Source organism: Orbicella franksi, chromosome 7 (assembly GCF_964199315.1).
Source record: "Orbicella franksi chromosome 7, jaOrbFran1.1, whole genome shotgun sequence".
Lineage (NCBI taxonomy): Eukaryota > Metazoa > Cnidaria > Anthozoa > Scleractinia > Merulinidae > Orbicella > Orbicella franksi.
In genome coordinates this window covers 22,939,025-22,961,290 of record NC_138151.1, presented here as the reverse complement: position 1 = coordinate 22,961,290, position 22,266 = coordinate 22,939,025, and the positions used below count along the sequence as shown (strand labels likewise).

Genomic DNA, 22,266 nt, shown 5'->3' with positions numbered 1-22,266 from the left:
ATGTGACAACAAATGTCTAGTAGAAAACAAAACTAGACTGCTTGCCCTTGCTTTCTGTGATGGAAAAGCAACAAAACTCGACTATGCCTCGTGAAAAGTGATCAATTAGTATAAAATATCTTTCAAAGTCTGGAAATGATCAAGACGGGCTCGGCCTGATTAGATTATTCACATTGTGTTATTGGGCAATAAGCTTTACCTCGATAGAGCGCTCTGACAGCACTACTAGGGTTATACATGTAATAGGTATCCTGGCATTATTCGGAGGGGAGAGAGAGAAATATCCCGTAATGATAAATAAAAACAATGCCCTATTCATTTCACGTTCCCAAAACCAGAGTTGAGCTATCAGCTGGTTCTTCTGATGGTTGTTAGTAAAATGATAAATGACGTTGTGGGTGAAGACGCAAAGGGAATTTACGTAAGAAGAGCATTTTTGGCGAGCCTAAATAACACTCCAATTACACAGACTCTTAATGGTGCTCCGTTTGCCTGAATAAAACTCCCGCTAGCCTAAGTGGCACCCTGATTAGCACTCTGGTTTGTCAAAATAGAGCTCTCGTAGCTTGAATAGTCTACAATGTAGATCTTGAGTGGCATTGATACTTAACTTATTCATGACAAACTTTTCCATCTAAATTAGTTTTGCGAGCTCACCAAGGACAGTCAAGATAGTGTCACTGCTTCTGCCACCATCTTGGACAGAATTATTGGCCTCACATCTGAATACAAACTGGCCAGCATTTTCCATTGTCATTATCACTGTTCCCAATCCCATATTGTAAATCACAGTATCGTTTTCATATAGCAAATATGTATGGACTGCTGGGTTAGCTTCAGCGCTGCATGTGAAGTTTATAATGATTCCTGCACAAACTTTGTTTGTTGTACTTGTGGTTAAATGAACATCGTCAGGCTTATCTAAAAGACAAGAAAGAACAAAATCAAAAAAACTTAAGGCCAGAAAACAAAACCTGTCATAGAACCCACTTTCATCGTGGACAAATAATATCAATTTAGTCTTGTGTTTGTGTATATACAGTAGTCATTATGGCTCTCAGGCAAGTTACCATTTACCTTTTCATAACAAACCCAGCTGTTCCAATACATTGGTCATCAAGCTTAACTGACAACTATCATAATTTAATACATCACACCAAACATAATATCTCTGTCGGCTTGTCTTCGCGAAAGAAGATTTACCATGGGCGCAATCCACATCCACTTCAGGCAAGCTCTTCGCAGAACAGGCATTCCCTGCCCCAGCGCCTGTAAGGGAAGGTTACCATTCGAGAGCCTTATCGGGCCGCCATTTTAATGTCACACAACGCATAAACTTGGAAATTCAAAGGTGCCCTATTTCAAAATGAGTAACCCTGTCGAGCTTAAACGCTGCAAAACATCAAGTTATTAAGGGATCTTACATCTGATGAAACTAAAGTTGAGCTTCGACAATGAATGATACAAGCTTGTTCAACAACATTCTTAAAATTTAGCTGCGATAACGAGCTCCATTTTCTCCTTTGTTCTTGTACAGGGTAATGGTAGCTTCACCACAGCGGTCGTGTAACCTGCCCCCGACAACTGGCGGGAACCTCACGTAGAGATTGTTTTGGAGAGCTGAATCTCCATTTTTCTAGACCTCTCCGCTCTTCAGCTGTTCTATCTTGCAGTTCTATTGTTTAATCAAGTTCAGTTTTCACTGGTCGTTAGCTTCATAGAGATGAGACAAGAGATGAGATGAGATGAGATGAGATGAAATGAGATGAGAGATGAGACTTTATTAAACGCCCCCCTAAGTGCTTTTCGGTGATCAATACAAATTATGTTAAAAACCAAAAATTAATTGATGTATATGTAAAAAACGATGCATACAAGGGAGAAAATTAGGAGCTTCTGCCTGACAGCCCGGGGCAGACTTGGAAATGAAGCTCGGCCGATTTCGCTTAAAATTGGTACACAAAGTCGTTATGTGGACTTATGTAATATGCCAAAGTTTCAGGTTCAACGACCATTTTTTAGCCGAGTTCTGGATTTCAGCCCCTCAGGGGTCCTCAGAGGCTGATTTTTAGTGTAATTTTGGCCACTTTTTATTCTCTCTTTTAGCAACGCACAATTAGTTTCAGACAAAACCAAAACCATATTTGTAACGCCCTATTCTTAGGCTTCTATGGGTAAAGACATTAGCTCACGGGAAGTTTTCGTTAGCCTGTGGCTGTGATCATAACTTAGTCCTATTTGAAGCATATGGGGAGTAACCGGACATGGCCGGCCTGTTTTTTAGACCGCATGTTTTCCATGCCCATGTTTTATATCGTAAAGTCTTAGTATCCCTGCAAAGTTTAGCCCTTAGTTTAGTAATACCAAGAAAAAAATACTAAGGTTGAGGCTTTTTTACTAAGAAAAAACTTACGAGAAGATGACTAACCAGGCCACTTCCGGTTTAAGTTTCAACAAAGCGTGTCTGTAAAAATCAGCCATTTGACTTCGATAAATACCTTTTTTTCTTCTAAGTCGGGAATTAGAGACTGTCAAGTTAATTCTAACCGAAAAGGCTTGCCGTTAATCAGAAATTTTCATGTGACTTTTTTACGACCGATCAGATTTTGGTCCGGCAACGGTTACAAAGTTTGTGGAAGAAGTCTTGAAAATTACGGATAATGGAGTTGCTGGACTTTTTTTCTGAAGAAAAACAACTTATCAGTCACTCTAAATGCAATCACAACGTCTCTCATGACACCACTTGAAAATCGCTTTGAACCTCGAATAAATTTCGAATATATTTATACCTAATTGTAAAATTAAATGCAGTCTCACTATTCCAGTCTATGCGGTTTAGAGGCACGCCCCTTTCGTATAATCCATTAAAAGTGAAGCAACATTAAAAACGTTAGCCCCAGCGATAAATTGATCGTGAGTGCATCGCTGCGAGTAATGAAAATTCAGGTTGGTTCATACCGTACGTGACGAGGTCACGACACTCCAACTTATCTGAAGTTTGCTGGCTATGATTGTCTTGGAATTCAGTTTTTTTCTCGTCTAGATTTGTCTCCTTGATACTGCAGAAAATCATCAGGTATAGAACTTGCATGAGAACCTAAAGAACGAATGGATATGCTACAGAATACTTATTCATACCCAGTCCCCCGGTGCAAACGGCCTAGGCATTATAAATTGGGGAAGTCCAAGACGGTCCGTTTTCCCCGCCTAGTCGCTGAATGTCTGACTAAATTACCAGAAAATTACTCATTGGCACACTTTCCCTTTTTCTATCGGGATTTTCCTTTTGCTGCTTTCTCAGTCCGCACAGATCCAGACTAAATCGGTGTACTGCATATATCCAAAGATAGGACAGGGGAGGAGTGGATTTTCCTTCAAAGACTACTGCTTATAGCACCCTAGCTGTAGAATTGCTGGCCCTTAACTCCGATTTCCATAAAAAAGAAGTGATAATCCCCAGGACGACCAGTATGCTTGGTGTAGGTGATATGGTAAGTCGTCACAAAGTCCAGTGCCTCATACCTGCTGGGGCTTAAATTGGTTATTGCTCTTCTTTCCTGAACAAGATGATAATCACCGGCTCCCATTTATACATCTGGGTGAAGAGAGACACTGTGAAAGAAAATTGCCTTTCCCAAGACGACATGACAACGGCCCAGTAACCAGGAGCGCTCGATCCGGAGTCCAGCCGCAACCATTAGGCCGCGACCGTGCTATGCGCTAGGCAGTTGTCAGTTTTGTATAGAATCCGAACGCGTTACTACGTTACATGTTTACTTCAGTTTGTTGTAAATTGATAAAATGCAACCGTGAAATGAATATATGGCCAGCACATGCACATCTTGCCTGCTGGATTGTTTATTTACAAGAAAAGAAACTATCTGCGATCAATTAATTAAACTTATTAAATCTATTCATTCTTTAAGTGAATTTGTTTCATTTGAGTGTGCTTGAAAGGCAGGGGAGCGAAAAAGTCTGGCTATTACAATTTAGTCTCCTGGAAAACTGAAAACGTGATAATACAGTGTCCCGTTTGGAAAGAAGATGACATATGCGGGGCACGAGATAACAAGTCGCCAGAGGCTGCTGTGACTCTCCCGTTAGCGACGTTAGATCGAGATTTTATCCACCTGCTGGCCAAATTAAAGTGGGCACTGGTGGTAATAAACTGGCCACTTACCATAGAGTTGAAAATTTCCCCGATTGGAAGTTAAAGTATGAATTAAAGAAGATTGCCCACGTCACCGCCGAAAATTCACTCGTTTGCGTGACCAAAGTGGGCCATGTCAGCACCCTTTTTGAAGAAATCAAAGAAGGTTACCGCTGACGTTTCAGATAGCATATTTCAGGTGTTCGGCATTGTAATGCCTATTGCATCCATAAGCATCTAAGGTTAGAGTGACTGCATGCATGTTCATCAGACATAAATTTATTTTGCACGTTCAAAGATTTTTTACACGCTTTAATGTCTTTAATTCGTTCCACTGGTTCAAGGATCGTTGTTCCATAATCATCTGCATACACATTTAAACAAAATATCTCTAACTTAAATTGTCTACCTGTCGTGTCCTCTTAGTACATAAATTAGAGGAGGTTTAACTAGTTGGAGAAGTGAAACTAGTTCGGAAAGAAGCACACAACAAGTCGGCCATGTGCTCTCTTTATTCCTCTCTCTCATACTGTTCCTTGTCTACTTCATGACATAAATGCACGAAATGTGACATACACGACATCTCTCCTTTTCTCTGAGGAAAGAAAGTCTAACAATCCTTCGAACATGAACGTAAACATAGCGAAAACAAATTCAACTCTAAAGGTAGACGCCTTTATGCGATAAACATGTCAACAAAGTTAAAAGTTTAAATTGTTTCCGAATGAGCGTCCTCAACAACACTTTTAAAAACAAAATCACAAAGTTCTTTGATTTTTCCATCAGTAAACATCTCACAGGAGATCAGTTCATAATTTCAAAACATAGTCTTTGTATCTCTCTGGTGGTCTCCTCTGCCTCCGAGGTCTCTGAGTCAACCTTGGTGTTGCTGACGTGCTAGGTACTGTTGCTTGGTCAATTGCCATATCATTATGGGCGGTAACTGACTCGTTTCCATTCTCTGCACTTGTTTGTGCTGACAGTGTACTCCTGGTTGGAGGTTCACTCTGTGGTGTGGTAGGTGCTGCCGGTGTCAATTCACTTAACACTTGGCTTGGAATTGTGGAAGGTATGGCGAATTCGTCTGGGCTAGCAGATGGTGCCCCAGGTGTCGATACAGGATCGTCTGCTATAAACCTTTTCACATGTGAGGTGTTTCTCGAGTATTGGGTCCCACCTGGAGCCTCCACAATGACACTGTTGCCAGTCTTGCGTACCACACGGTATGGCGTTGGATTGAATGGTGTCGAGAATTTGTCTTTTCTCTCTTGTCTTACAAGTACTTGATCACCCACTGTAATGTCTGATGGTTTCGCATTTGCTGCTTTGTCGGCATATGTTTTGGTCTTTGCCTTCACTTCTGTGTCTCTATCCCGAGTTTCTAGGTCTAGACGGCAATCAGCATGCAGCTCTGGCAGCTTCCCTCTCATCTTTCTATTGAACAACAATTGGGCAGGGCTTTTACCGGTGGTGGTGTGATCAATACTACGGTATTTCGTCACATATCTTCTTAACTCCTTCTTCCAGTCAACCCCTTCAGCTTGGGCAATGCGAATTCTCTTCATCAGGGAGGCGTTCTGCCGTTCAACTTCCCCATTGGCCCGTGGCCATTTCGGTGTTGTCTTGAGATGGACGATTCCATTCTGCACACAGTATTCCTGGAATTCTCCAGAGATGAATTGAGGTAGATTGTCTGACTTGATAGTTATGGGAAGACCATGGCGGCTAAAAATCTCTTCTAGATTGTCAATTACTTTCACAGTGGTGGTTGATGTCATGATGGCATACTCATAGTAGCGACTATAATAGTCAACAACAACCAGTATGGAGTGTCCGGATGGAAGTGGTCCTAGTAGGTCTACAGCCAGGTCTTGCCAAGGACCCTCCGGCAATGTCGTTGACGTCAACGGCTCAGGTGGATTTGGATGTGCAACCAGTTGACATCCATAACAAGATTTGCAGAACTTCTCTGTTGCCTTATCAATACCAGGCCACCATACCTTGCTTCTCAAATTCTGCTTTGTTCCAACAATTCCCAAGTGTCCCTCATGTGCTAAGGATATTGCCTGGGGCCTTAGCTTGCTTGGCAGTACGATACGAGTACCTCTTAGGGCTAGCTGCCCGATCACACACAGTTCCCCTGCAGCTGGTGCATAAACCTTACATTTCTCAAATCGACCGGTTTTAATTGCCTCTCTCAGGGCTTTCAACTCTTCATCCACTGCTGATGCTTCTTCAACTTCTCTCGTGGTTAGGGCTGCGGGTGTGGCACTGATGGCTGCAAATCGAACATACTCTTCTGCACCGTGTTGATGATTTGTTGGTTTGTTCTGACTGAGCAAGCGTGAGAGGGGATCAGCTACATTGCTCTGTCCTGGAGCATACACGACTCTGAAATCATAGGGCTGTAGGCGGATTACTCAGCGTTCGATGCGGGCACAAGGTTTGGAACGAGGTCCATAGATCACTTCCAACGGCTTGTGATCGGTCAGTAGATCAAATCGCATTCCATAAACGTATGCGTGGTACCTCTCGCAAGCCCAAACGAGGGCAAGGGCCTCTTTCTCCGTCTGGGAGTATTTCCGTTCACACTCTGTGAGGTTGCGGCTTGCATAGCAAATTGGTACCCATGCCCCATTCTGGTTTTGCATTAGTACAGCTCCAAGGCCAACAGGGCTTGCATCTGCAACGACTTTGGTTGATGGTCTCTTGTCAAAGTATGCCAATGTGCCTGCTTCAGCCATGCCTTGCTTACGTGACTCAAAGGAAGCTTTTTGCTCGGGACCAAAGTGGAACGGAACATCTTTCCTGGTTAGTTTCCTCAATGGCTCTGTGATGGTTGCAAAATGGGGAATAAATCTGCTGCTGTAATTAGCCAATCCTAAGAAGTTTCGAGCTTCACTGACGGTTTCAGGCTCTCTTGTTTCTTGCAGGGCTCTAACTCATTCCTTTGTCGGGCCGATTTCTTTTTCAGACAGAAGAATTCCCATGAAAACCAGTCTGTCCACATTGAACAAACATTTGTCAGCATTGAGAGTCAAACCATGTTGTCTGAGGCGCTCCATGGTTTTGAGAAGGCGTTGGTTATGAGTTTTCTGGTCTGGGCCGTGTACAATGATGTCATCAGAGAATTGTCAACGCCCTTTATTCCAGCCAGAGCGGTGGATATCTCATGTTGGTACCGTTTACTTGCTGAGCTCACACCAAACAATAGGCGCTTATATCTGTATAAGCCCTTGTGTGTCACGAAGGTGGTGATTTGGCGTGACTCTTGACTAAGCTCCAGCTGGTGGTATCCCCACTTTAAATCTAGCTTGCTGAAAACCCTTGAGCCGTTCATGCTGTGTAGCAGCTCATCGACAGTTGGTATGGGGTGTCGACCACGTAGAATGGCCTCGTTTGCTCGCCTCATATCGATGCAGAGACGAATGTCACCATCCGCTTTCGGGATAATTACTACTGGGTTCACCCATGGTGTAGGCCCATCAACTTCTTCTATGATGTCACAGTCCAATAGTTCTTGAATCTTCTTTTGTACTTTTTCTTGTAAATTGAAGGGGGTTCGCCTTAACGACTGAGCAACTGGTTTCACTTTTGGGTCTACGTGTAATGTCACTTGCTTAGACTTCAACTTTCCAATCCCACTAAATACTTCTGGGAATTGTTGCTGCAGTGTCTGCCTGGTTCCAGCAACTGTTGCGATGTCGACACCTATTCTCAGCACCCCTAACTTCATTGCAGTATCTTTGCACAGGAGTGGCACTCCTTTTCCTTTGATGACTAGGAATTCGGCTTGAGTTGTCCCTTTACCAATCAACACTTCACAAATAAAACGACCTTTTACTGGGAGGGGTTTGCTGGATGCATAGGCATATAGCTTCCTGTCAATAGGAGCAGCTTCTGATTTACATTTGATCTTCTTAACTTTCAAATCTTCCCAGGTTTCTTCATCAACAATGTTATTGGTGGCTCCAGAATCCACCAACATTTCTAGTTTTACACCACCAACAGACAACTTGAGCAGATTTGAGTGAGCTTCATTAGTAACTCTGAAGGCATAATCAACTTGGTCCCCATCAGCTTTTAACTCTTCTTGCACTTAATTAACTTTTGCAAACGCTAGCAAAATGATCTTTCTTTTTACATTTCCTACAGGTCTGACCCCTAGCAGGACATTTTGGATCTCTACCCAGGTGCCCACTCGGTCCACAACGATAGCACTGAATTCCATTTTTCTTTCGGTTTTGGTTACCATCGGGTCGCTCGGGTCTTTCGTAAACCCTGTTTGCATCTTCTTTACTTGGCTCACTCCCACTGAGATGAGACATTTGGTGGGCTACACTTTCACACTGTTCTGCGATTTCTAATGTGCGAGCGAGCGTTAGTTCCACTCTTTCCTCAAGCAGTTTGCGCTTTACATAGTCTGACCTACATTTACACAGGACAGCGTTTCTTATCTGGTTGTCAAAGTCTGCACCAAAATTGCAATCCTTTCCTTCTTTTCTTAATCGAGTAACAAACTGCAAAACAGTCTCACCTTTCTTTTGCTGGAGTCGGTGAAATTTCTGGCGGGCGAAAGCTGTATTGACTTTGGGAAGAAAATATCCATTCAATGCTGTTACAGCCGCGGCGTAATCGGTTGCTTCTCCGGTATCCGCGAGAGTAGAGAAGATTTCTTGTACATCTGGGCCTGCTAAATGGAGTAGCATCGCTCTTCTTCGCTGCCTCGTGTTTGCATTTGTAGTCTCAGTGATAATGAGACCTTTGCCATCCGCAAATAACTCAAAAGATGTCAACCAACGCGTCCAGCGTGGTCCCAACGTGGCGGGATCCGAGTGACAATCGAACTTAGGAATGGCATTTGAAGCGCCATTTTCGCTGAAAGACATCTTGTGCCGTGTTTGTCCTCGTCGCCAATGTCGTGTCCTCTTAGTACATAAATTAGAGGAGGTTTAACTAGTTGGAGAAGTGAAACTAGTTCGGAAAGAAGCACACAACAAGTCAACCATGTGCTCTCTTTATTCTTCTCTCTCATACTGCTCCTTGTCTACTTCATGACATAAATGCACGAAATGTGACATACACGACACTTCCCAGTACTCGCCCACAATTCAATTTCTAACATTTTCGACGCCATATTGGATGTTGTTTCACTTGAAAAGTCGAAAGGGCTTGGAGATGAATTAAGTAGTTTCACATGCCCAATATTAAATCAGAGTAGAGACGCTTCGCGTGTCATGCTCAAACAATGTAATCTCCTGGCGAAAATAGGAAGTAATTTGGCCCTCTATTGTATCACGAGGCTTACTAATACTTGCAATCTCTATCGTAACGATGTTATTCTTATTTAGAGTCGATACCAAAGAGGAGCCTGGACGGAAGCTTGAAGGAAAGCACCTCTGAGTGCGTCACAATTAAGTCGGAAATTTCGGTACCACTAGTCACACAAGGTATTTGTGATCTTCTGGCAGGGGGGAGGAGAAAAAAACTCACGACTTAAAATTCTAATAATGGTGAATAGTCAGCTATGAAGGCACGTGACGTTAGAATGTCATAAATTTCAAAACATCCGTCATATCGAACCCACCAGTCTGGATTTCATGACTATTTCATGAAATCAAAATATCGTTTCAGTTTGCCAGGTATAACAAAATTAAAAGAGAAGAGAAAGGGTACTAAAGGAATTAAGAGTGCCTACCTTTAAAAATCAGACAAATTCTTAATTTCGCGGCAAGGGTCGAAAATTCGATTTCGCTCATATTCTTATGGTAGATAGGCTAGGGCATGACAAAAACTACTGGATAGTTTCTTTGGCAAAATATCATTTTATTTCAAAGAAATATGCAAATTACCAAAGTCCGTTAAAATGGTCATTTGACGCACCATTTTATTAAGCAAGTTTGAGAGCCTCGCATGCAAAACCACGTCATTCTTTCGTCTTTAAAACACTCAAATATTTTTGTGCTATGTTTAAATGTGTACTGGGTTGATTCTAGGGAAAGTTGCGTTGTCGTTTTGGGTGAAAAATAATTAAATTTCGAAGACATGTATTTCATTCACTTAAAAGTACTGCGTGAATATGTATGGTTATTGACCAAGTGTGAGGTCAAGATGGCTGGATATTGGCCAAGTTCTTTTTTTTTGCGTGTTTATGGACCGAGACGGAGTCGAGGTCCATAAACTCGCAAAAAAAGAACGAGGCCAATATCCAGCCATCTTGACCGAACAAGCTTGGTCAATAAAGGATTTATTATATGGCTTTCGGGGAAATTTTTCTTGCGGGACACGGCGGGTAGTCCCGAGCGGGCAAGATAGCTCCATCTTGCCCGCTCGGGTAGCCAATCACAACACAGGATTTGATTCATCCTGCCCGCTCACGGGGCTAGCCAGTAATAAAATTAATTTTCACCATGTGCGAAACCTTCAAATGGATCAAGCTTCTGGTGGTTGAATCGCAGGAGGACGGTCTACAGATTCCTGTAAAAATCTGTTTGGGCAAATGATTGTGAGCGACGCGAGAGCTTTTTCAAAGTACGTCAAAAATGCAAACATTTGACCATCCGTCGTCAAATTTCAATTTACGGGTTAGACATATATTTTAGCATGCGCCACATGACTTGACCTATGTTCAGTTGAAAAAGACACAGAGCTGATAATTTCGAAACGTTCTAACCTCATTTGCTGTAAAAGGCAGGTCCAAAGCCTATTTGACGTGTTTCTCTCACCATTCGTCGCACATAAAGCAGAAGTTTGCTTTTGTTTACATAACGTCCGATGTACATCGCCAACTGTCAACTTATTTAACGGTCGAATACCATGAATCTGTGACCCTCTTTCGACACATATGATCACCACTGCATCTAAGTCAAAAACGGCTAAGTCATTTATAGATAGTTGCTTGCTTTGCACTACACAAAACTATTACGTTTGATCATCATGGTTTGATGGCTTGAGTCCTTGCTTGCAGCGGTTCCTTATTCGTCACGCAATGCTGTCATCACATTTTAGGGGGTAGGGATAGGACAATTTCTATCCTAATACGTAAGGCTCCGTAAGCCTTGGAATCACTGGGAGCACACAATCGTGTTGAGTAGGAAGAGATTGAATTAAGAAATGAAAAGAATGAATAGTTTACCATTGCCCCTGTTGTTATCTTTTACTCGACCACCGCTACCTACATGCCCTGCGTAATACTGTAACGCTAAACTCATACCTAGGTCTTTTCGCGCTATGCAATTATTTTTGGTTTATACATGTAATACAGTGGGCTACCCCCGGGGAAATGGGTGGTGACCGCTTAATGGGGCTAGCCGCTCAAATAGAGATTGGTGTACCTTGAATATTTAATTTTTCACTGTCGGGCTATAAATTTTTTGGCGAACATGGAGTCAATTCAAGACAATCATGATAGACGTGTGTTTGAATTATCACTCGTCATGCACTTCAGTTTCAGACTCTTATCTGCCATCGCCCTTTCCAAAACAAAGTTCTTAAATTTTGGGTGGCCGCTTAATAGGGGTAAAGACAATAATGAAACCCTTATCGGAATGACCAAATGGTGGTCGCGGAGGTAAATGGTCAATAGGTGTTTTATTTACAACATTTTACTGACGATAATTTTGGACTGTATTGACAACAGCCACTTTTTTCTGTTACATGCCAATGCCTAGCCAACAAGCAAACAAAATACGCCAAATAAAATGGCATGGCCAGGGCTATTTACTCACGTAATTACTAATTAAATTTAGTCTTTTTTTCTCTCGAATTAGACACGTTGTGATTTCCTATTTTTATTTCAGGTAGTTCTTGCTTCATTGATCTATAATTTGTTTATGGCGATTTTCTTAAAATTCTAGTGAGTACAGGCACTAGCTTTATCAGCTGTTGTCTGAAACGTCAGAACGTACAACAAACGTGATTTGGACCGACGCCACGTACACTATAGAACACGATTATATAAATATACACATATTATTATATATATGAAAAAACAGATGAACAATGATTAAATTGTTTCACTTATCCTGAGAGTACTCTATACAAAATAGATTATAATGTGCAGCGTATGTCGTGACAGCTTTCCGTGACGAACAAATAACGGCTGTAAGATTGTGCTGCGCCGACACGCTTATCAACAATGGTCAGCAATCGATCAAACGTAATATTTTGGCGAAGCGTAAAGCAAGCAACTATCTACAAATGACTCAGCCGTTTTAGACTTAGATGCAGTGATGTTCATAAGCGCAGAAAGATGGTGAAAAATTAAATATTCAAGGTACACCAATCTCTATTTGAGCGGCTAGCCCCATTAAGCGGTCACCACCCATTTCCCCGGGGGTAGCCCACTGTATTACATGTATAAACCAAAAATAATTGCATAGCGCGAAAAGACCTAGGTATGAGTTTAGCGTTACAGTATTACGCAGGGCATGTAGGTAGCGGTGGTCGAGTAAAAGATAACAACAGGGGCAATGGTAAACTATTCATTCTTTTCATTTCTTAATTCAATCTCTTCCTACTCAACACGATTGTGTGCTCCCAGTGATTCCAAGGCTTACGGAGCCTTACGTATTAGGATAGAAATTGTCCTATCCCTACCCCCTAAAATGTGATGACAGCATTGCGTGACGAATAAGGAACCGCTGCAAGCAAGGACTCAAGCCATCAAACCATGATGATCAAACGTAATAGTTTTGTGTAGTGCAAAGCAAGCAACTATCTATAAATGACTTAGCCGTTTTTGACTTAGATGCAGTGGTGATCATATGTGTCGAAAGAGGGTCACAGATTCATGGTATTCGACCGTTAAATAAGTTGACAGTTGGCGATGTACATCGGACGTTATGTAAACAAAAGCAAACTTCTGCTTTATGTGCGACGAATGGTGAGAGAAACACGTCAAATAGGCTTTGGACCTGCCTTTTACAGCAAATGAGGTTAGCACATTTCAAAATTATCAGCTCTGAGTCTATTTCAACTTTTATTAAATTCATTTTGAAATCACTGGTTATCCTTGCAATCTGATTGGCTCTCAATGGTGCGATTTATTCACGAATCGCACTATTTTTTGCTCTAAATCGCATCTTTTTCTCAGCCATTGAGAATGGCACAGTAAAACAAAACAACCAATCAGATTTCAAAATTAGTTTAAAGTAAACAATAAAATTTCAGGAAAATGAGAGGCAAAAAGCCATTGTGTGGAGAATTTAGCAACTACTATTGCCAAAACTTTGTTGTTACTGTTGTTTTTTTTCCAAAAAAATTGACGAATGTAATTAATTACAGTTTCTAAATGACGATTATGAGCTCCTTCAGGCTGAACACCTACTTTAATGGAAGTTTCCAACTTTCAGTGTCCATTTTGACGAATATTTTGGCGATTTTTCTTCAACGTCTGCTCAAAATCCGTATGATACCGAGTCCAGTAAAACATAAACAAACGAAAACCACACAACAACAAATTCAGGGCCATCTCAGGAAGTGAAATGTTTCCAGGTTTCAAACGAAGCAACAAAAGAGCTCAACTCTGTCGTTGTGAATAAACATAGTCAAAATGCGCCCCGCTCCACAAAACAATGAATGAATGAACGTCTTATGAGGCTGGTGCTAGTCCCGCCATCTTGGAAATATCTTGAAACAAATGGCGCCGCAAGAACTTGACAAGGTCCTGAGTATTGAGTCCTTCGCCGAGGTCACAAAAAGAAACGGAGATGATAACGAGCTGGACTCCCTTAAAATCATGCCATTAAACGGTATGAAAGAAAAAAAAACGTACCATCCACTGGGCATCGTGCACTCGAGTTTCACAACTCAAAAGAAATCCATCGCAGAATTACGCAGGATGCACCTTCAAATTCCTTCTCCAAAGACAATGAAAAGTCTCAGCCTCAACCACAGAAGAAAGAAAGACCTTCCATCATTGATTCAGGCGACGAGAATTGAACTTTTATACCTGAGGTAGACTATTTTCGTTCTCACTTCAAAACCGCTTGTTTCTTTGTCATGCTCGGATGAGTTTTCGTCACATGACATCATTTCGCATACTAAATGAGACGTAAAGGCGTTTCCGGTTCCGTTTTTTTTTTAACAAACCGGCTACTAGAACAATACACCAAAAATCTAAAATCAAGGCGATAAAATTGTGCGATTTCAAAATGGATCTAATAAAGTGGCAATTGAACTTCGTGTCATGCAATTTTGGTCTGAAATCATACTTGTGATTTCAAATCGAACTCGCGCTGCGCGCTCGTTCGATTTTGAAATCACGCGTATGATTTCAGACCAAATTGCACTCCACTCAGTTCAATTACCATTATAAATAGGTCAAGTCATGTGGCGCATGCTAAAATATATGTCTAACCCGTAAATTGAAATTTGACGACGGATGGTCAAATGTTTGCATTTTTTACGTACTTTGAAAAAGCTCTCGCGTCGCTCACAATCATTTGCCCAAACAGATTTTTACAGGGATCTGTAGACCATCCTCCTGCGATTCAACCACCAGAAGCTTGATCCATTTGAAGGTTTCGTACATGGTGAAAATTAATTATATTCACGAAGTACTTTTAAGTGAATGAAATATATGTCTTCGAAATTTAATTATTTTTCACCCAAAACGACAACGCAACTTTCCCTAAAATCAACCCAGTACACAATTAAACATTGCACAAAAGTATTTGAGTGTTTTAAAGACGGAAGAATGATGTGGTTTTGCATGCGAGGCTCTCAAACTTGCTTAATAAAATGGTGCGTCAAATGACCATTTTAACGGACTTTGGTAATTTGCATATTTCTTTGAAATAAAAGGATATTTTGCCAAAAAAACTATCCAGTAGTTTTTGTCATGCCCTAGCCTATCTACCATGAAAATATGAGCGAAATCGAATTTTCGACCCTTGCCGAGTTATTTCCCATTTTTATGGACAGGGACTCTTAAAGGTGCAAAAAAACTATGTTTGTCCCAAGAAACCTTGAAAACGTCAATAAAAAACAGAGAATTAGATGAGAAAAGTCAAACTTAGGGTAATTATGCCTGACAAAGCAAGGTTACCATGGAAACAAGGCAGAGTCCCATAAATAAGGCTTTTTTTTCTCATCTTTTCCCACCTAACTTATACACTCAGTAAACAACTTGTTTCCCCTCACCTTCCAGTCCCCTGGGTACAGGGTAAAAATGCTACATAAAATTTAGTTTCAAATCCGTCAGTAGGAAAGTTTCTAGTTTATGGTTTGAAGATATATATTTCCTTTAAATAATTTACTTTGGGATCATTGATTGTTTGTTAATTGTGCAGCTGGTGTCTAAAAATCTCTCCTAAAGGTAATTAAGAGTTTGACAGGAAGTGCGTAGTAGGTAACTTCTCTAAGAATGTTTCGTAGTAAAAAAGCCTCAAGCTCGGTATTTTTTTCTTGGTATTACTAAACTAAGGGCTGAAATTTGCAGGAATACTAAGACTTCATGATATAAAAAATGGGCATGGAAAATATGCGGTCTAAAAAACAGGCCATTTCCGGTTGCTCCCTATATGCTTCAAAATATATTTTGTAACGTTTCGCTAATTACACTGGAGTATGTTCACTATGTATGGTTCATGTTAACTGTAGAAGTATTTTAGGCGTGAATCCCTAAGGGGCTAGTAGGCTATTTAAGAATTTGTAAGTTATGCAAGAGCCACTCGAAGGCATCTCTTTCAACTTTGCTTTTTAATTTTTCTGTTTATTCACTGCTGTATTTTCTTTATGATGATGTAACGCTCGCTGTATCCTGCATCAATAAACGAGATGCCCGCCCCTGATGCTGTGTTTGTGTTTATTAAGATTAGTTACAAAATATTTTATAATCGTTTCAGGGTGATTAGAGTATAATAGGACTAAGTTGTGATCACAGCCATAGGCTAACGAAAACTTCCCGTGAGCTAATATTTTTACCCATAGAAGCCTAAGGATAGGGCGTTACAAATATGGTTTTGGTTTTGTCTGAAATTAATTTTACCTTGCTAAAAGAAAGAATGAAAAGTGGCCAAAATTACACTAAAAATCAGCCCTGTGAGGACCCCTGAGGGACTGATATCCAGAACTCGGCTAAAAAATGGTCGTTGAACCTGAAACTTTGGCATATTACATAAGTCCACATAGCGACTTTGTGTACCAATTTTAAGAGAAATCGGCCGACCTTCATTTCCAAGTCTCCCCCGTTCTCTCAGGCAGAAGCTCTTAATAACTATCATAGAACCCATGGTAGTCACGCAAGCGTGACTGGTCCACACGTCCTGGATTACATGCAGCTTTCGTTGTATGACGTTCCTGGCCTTGCGGAAGGCTTATTTCTTAAATGGTTGGACCAAGTGAGTATAGTTCGTAGATATTTTCTTTGCTGGCAGTTTCTGGATTTCAAGGTCGTTCTCTTCAAACCTGTCCTTGTTCTTCTTAATGGAAAACCCGACTACTTCTTCAGAAAACTGGCACTTTTGATACAGTTCCACGTGTCTCCTGGGGGCAAGTCTCTAAAGCAGCCGTTTGTCTCAAGTTTTGACTGCAGGTTGTCCCGGGAAAACACCCTGGAGAGCCATTATTCCTTGGCTTGAGTTTACTAAATGTAAGCTAAGTTTGCAGCGAACAAGGCGATGATCAGTAGTACATCATTCTGTACTTGGTATCATATGTTTACGAAGAACATTCACTGGTCACCACGGCACATTACAACATTCTGAATTGGCTGCCAGTGCCTTGACCGAAACATGCATCCAAGTGGTCTTCAGAGTGACTGATGTCGGTGCTGCCGAGCAGCTCTGCGCAGAATACGCATTTCCAGGCTTCGAAGTACTTGCTTTGCCTCGTTTTTGTTACATATTATCTTTCTTCCTGCACTGCCCTCGAGAACTGTGTACTCAAGATTTGTTTTGCTCACGCAAGCCATTAACTTATCCAGGCTCGGCTCGTGTTCAGGGTGGATTGCACGGGAGAGGTATTCGCTTTCAAGAGCACTCACCTTCAATTCTTTACCCAAACGAGTGTCAGTTATTGCACTCTACTGTTATCACGTAAATCGTATACATGTACTTATACAGGGCAGTCATTTTAAGCAGCTGTGAATGCAGTCAAACTGCTGAACTTACATGTAATGGAGCTGTTTGTTAACTACATGACAATATTAACTGCGAGTATGGGGACATCAACTGAACAATACCGGTTGAGGAAGCGAAGGATGCCTTATCACATGTTCAACGGGGATGGATTTTTACCTTGTTTTAGCTAAATGTGTTTTACTTGACAACATTGAAACAAATTCTGGACTTGTACGGAAATGATGGGCTACATTTTGTCTACATCCCATTACTTGTAAGGGGAAATGAATGATGTGGAGAACAATCCAGGTCCTGCAGTATTTAATGGCAATAATCCAACAACCACTGTGTCTGCTGGCCACAAGTCAAGGAACTGACAGAAGCACACTTTGGTGAACGTTGGTAAGCAGTGTGTTGCAAATTAGGTTCACTTGATTATTGTTAAAATTTACAATCAAATTGACGAGACTGTACTCAGAAAATGCTTATTGGATCGAGCCTATACAGTTCTACAAGATATTAATTCGGTACAAAAAAAATGTGTGTTTGCCGTTAACTGTTACAATGACGTTAACTAATATTCCAGGAATAGTTTCGGTTTTTGCCAGAATGTACATTCAATGCAGCGTAATGCAATTTAATACATTGCTCATTATTTTTACTCTTGACATCAAACAATGCCCAATATATATCTCTAAAAATTCACTTGTAGAAGCATTTTCAAATAATTTTCTCAAACTCATCAATAACTCATCAAGTGTAAACAATGTAAATCATAAATGTGATGGTGTTGAGATATCTGATCTTATTTGGCACAGATGTTGTAATTTTAAGTCCCCTTAGTTTTAGTTTCAATTGAGAAGATACGTGTACTTGTGTATATAGTGTGTCAAACACCGAAGACCACATGCCATCACATTTCCAACTTCTCCAATTTTGTCAAAAATTCTCAGCTGTGTGTTATAATTTAAACACTCTTCTCCATATTCGGAAATGTGGTTAAACACGGTCTTTCATGCTTGATGTGTTACATCGTTACTATAATTGTTGCTTGTTACATTTTTTAAGACGTCAGAGCACAGCTTTGACATATTTTTAATTGAACTTCGAGGTTTTGCATGGGATACTCCATGATTGATGTTTGTCATGTAGCATTTGACTTTTTATCAAGTTTCAGCTGATAAACCTGTACTGTATAATTTTCACGTGAGTCGTTGGAAAGCTCTATTACACAACTCTTTATACAACTGTATGCTAACAGCCACTTGAAGATTAATACTGAATCCAGAAACAAACATGGATGCACTCTTCTATCCAGAAATAATTATGCAAACTACTAGTCAATGTTCAACATATACTTTTAACATCACAAGGATCTACATGTGTCAAAAGCATGCAAACTGTATGAACAATATGTTTTTTTTTTCAATATTCGTCTACTGCATTTACTGTAACATTTTACCGCATTTTGCATCATCTTAAAGCTGGCAATCAACAAAGGAACCTATATCCTGTATGCAAATTGATTATTCTTATTTCACATGACAACATTTCTTTGCAGTCATGACAAAACGTTTTTAGAACTACAGTGGAATCGACAACATTGACAGGCTTTCTATTTGGGACCAACTGTTGAATTCTCAGTTGCTGACTATATTATGTAACTGGCTTAGATATTGCAACAAACCCTCTCGACAGTACATGTTTTTGTACATTTGCTATCTGTGCTGACAGTTAAGAAAATTAATAACACCTCACTGATTTCACTGATATCACGCTTGTTTCTTAAATTGTACTTAAATTTGTTGGTGTATGATCGAAACATATTTGGGTCTTCCTCGAAAGTCTTCGGCAATCTTCGGAAATCTTCAGAAATCTTCGGAAATCTTCGAAAATCCTCGAAAACCTCCGGAAATTTTCGGAAAATGTCCATCAACGTTCGTGTAACCTTTGGACAAGTTTCGGAAATCTTCGGAAAATCATCAAAATCGCCGTCATCAGTATGTCTATATAATAAAAACATTACGCGTTAGCTCGAAGATATGAATTTTATGTTCGAGTGGCAAGAACAATATCTCACTCGTTCGCTGCGCTCACTCGTAAGATATTGTTCTTGCCAGTCGAACATAAAATTCATATCTTCTCGCCACTGTGTAATATCCTCTATTTATTTCACCTATATAAAGTACAAGCTTTTACTTACAAGTAACATTGACATGAAGTGAATGGCTGATTGGATTTCCAATTCCATTGTAAGCTGTACAACGGTATGTTCCAGTAGCAGTTCTGCTGATGTTTACAATAACCCAAGGGTTTCCAAAGAACACTACATCACCATCTGTACCATTCTTTAATACTCTGGTCCAAGTAATGTTTGGAGTTGGTTTACCAGTCGCGTCACAAATCAAAGTAAGATTTGAACCTTCAATGACAGTCTGGTCACCACTGTAACTGGTTAAACTGGTTTGAACTGTAAAGAATGCAATGGATAGTTAGGTATGCAGGTGTGTTTTGAAATGCGCATGTATACCATGATCTTGAAAATATACTAAGTGGTGAAGAAAATAGATCTGAACACTTTAATGTTGCCATTTCTTGAACAAGGCGAAAAGATATGTAGACTGAAACTGTTGTTGTTGTTCACTGAGTGTGGTGTTTGTCTTGTATTTTTTTTAAGAACTGTGTAACTTCACTTCGTAATTCTTTCGTTCATCTTGGTTACTTTTGCGATTACTAACTAAGTTAGCCTCTTAAGCGTAGCTCATTTACATTTCTAACCTTTACTAGTATTTTTGTCTTCGTATTTTCGTTTTCTACTTTTTTTTTTATTTTTTTCTCTGGCTCAAGCCTTTGTTGTTGTTTGTTAGCATAGCTATTGTGCATTAAGAATAGGTGTAAGGTTTTATTCGGTACAATATTATGAAATTCATCAAAATCTTATCATTGAATGTAAGGGGGTTGCGTAATCACGTCAAGCGAAGGACACTGTTTTTGTATCTCAAGAATCAAAAAGCAGATTTCTATTGTCTTCAGGAAACTTTTTCGTTAAAGGAAGATGAAGTCCCTTGGCTTTCAGAATGGGGTGGGAAAATACTTTTCTCACACGGTACAAAACATTCCAAAGGTACTTACATATTGCAGAGGCCAAACTCTTTGTTCTCTTTAGAGCGTCTGTTTATTGATCCAAACGGTAGATTGGTTATCGCAAAAATCAAGCTAGGTGACAAAGATTTTTTTCTAGCTTCCGTTTATGCTCCATGTGATTCTCAACAGCAAACTTTGTTTACACAAAACTTATGTACAGATATTGTCTCTAAAACAAACAAGTCCAGAACTATAATCGCTGGTGACTAGAACACCACTCTTCATTCAATAGATAAACGTGGAGGGCGACAATGGCAAGAAACAAGTTACAGGAATTCTCTTCTTAGTTTTATGGACGAATTAGGTCTTGTTGATGTTTATCGAGTCCTACACCCCAAAAAGAAGGCATTTACTTATGAATCAAAATCTCTGAAGGTTAAATCTAGAATAGACTTTTTTCTCATTGCACAGTCTTTAAAGTCAAACATAAGAACAGCTGAAATCCGCTTCTCAATTGCTCCAGACCACAAGGCCATTTACTTGAGCGTAGAAATCAACGACGCGTTTCATCGCGGCCCAGGCACGTGGAAATTCAATAACCAATTATTAGAAGACGAAAACTATGTTCAGCTTATCACGGGATGTTTACCGAGAATTTTATCAAAGTATCAAGAAGTTGAGAGCCATCAACTTTTACGGGAACTTATTAAGATGGAGTTTCGCTCTGAAACCAAATCATACTCGAAAGCAAAACGCAAGGAATTTAAAAACCGGGAAACTTATCTTCAGGGAAAACTCGATGCCCTTGATAATGTAATATGTCACGGAAACAACCACTTCAACCAACCATTGTTAGATAAATACGAATCCATCAAGACAGAACTCAGAGATATTTACGAAAAAAAGGCGAAGAAGCCATGTTCCGTTCAAAAGCCCGCTGGATTGAAAAAGGTGAGAAACGTACCAATTATTTTTTCAATTTAGAAGAGCGAAACTTTGAGAAAAGGGTTATTGCACAGTTAAAACGTGAGAATGGCGAGATTATTTCGGACATGAAACAAATCAACCAAGAAATAGAATTATTTTATAGCGATTTACTTGAAACAAAATCATCCGGCTTTCTTTCCACGAATTTCAGAGAAAACTTTTTCGCCTTTGTTGAGGACCTAGAAATTCCCAAATTGTCTTTTGAGGAATCAGTGTCTCTTGAATCTGACCTGACACTTGATGAGATCAAAAACGTTTTAACATCCTTTCAAAACAACAAATCCCCTGGGGAGGATGGCTTTTCCAAAGAATTTTATGAAACATTCTTCGACCTAATTGGCACACATCTCCTTAATTCATACAATGAAGCTTTTACCAAAGGAAAATTGTCAATATCTCAAAGGCGTGGCGTTATCTGTTTGATACCAAAAGACGACTCCTGCCCTATTGAGCTGTCCAATTGGCGACCGCTAACTCTCTTAAACGTTGATTACAAAATCTTGGCAAAAGCAATTGGCCAAAGAATTGAGTCAATACTGTCTTCGATTATACACTCTGATCAAACAGGCTTCATTAAAGGTAGATTCATTGGCCAAAATGTTCGGCTTTTAAATGATATCATGGAATATACAGAGGCTAAAAAACTCCCAGGCATCCTAATTTTTATTGATTTTCGTAAAGCCTTCGACACCATTGAATGGAATTTTATCCACAAGTGTATTGAATTATACAACTTTGGTCCAAATATTACAAAACGGGTATCCATTCTTTATAACAATGTTGAAAGTGGCGTGATGAATGCGGGTTTCATGACTAATTATTTCAAAGTCTCTCGAGGTGTCCGTCAAGGGTGTCCCCTGAGTCCTCTTTTGTTTGTGTTAGCGGTCGAAATGCTAGCCCTCAAAATACGCCAAAACCAACTCTGCCGGGGCATCGAACTCCCTAGTGGACAGAACGCTAAGATCTCACAGTTTGCGGATG

The 22,266-nt window shown here is 40.2% G+C and overlaps 1 protein-coding gene across 1 annotated transcript in view; it reads right to left on the bottom strand.

Moving 5' to 3' along the window:
- Positions 1–22,266, bottom strand: part of LOC145492554 (fibroblast growth factor receptor 2-like) — a 128,813-nt gene that overhangs the window by 18,278 nt on the left and 88,269 nt on the right. The window contains exon 3 of the mRNA XM_081472002.1: positions 658–921. Coding sequence (XP_081328128.1) covers positions 658–921 — 264 coding nt within the window. The remainder of the gene's footprint in view (positions 1–657; positions 922–22,266) is intronic.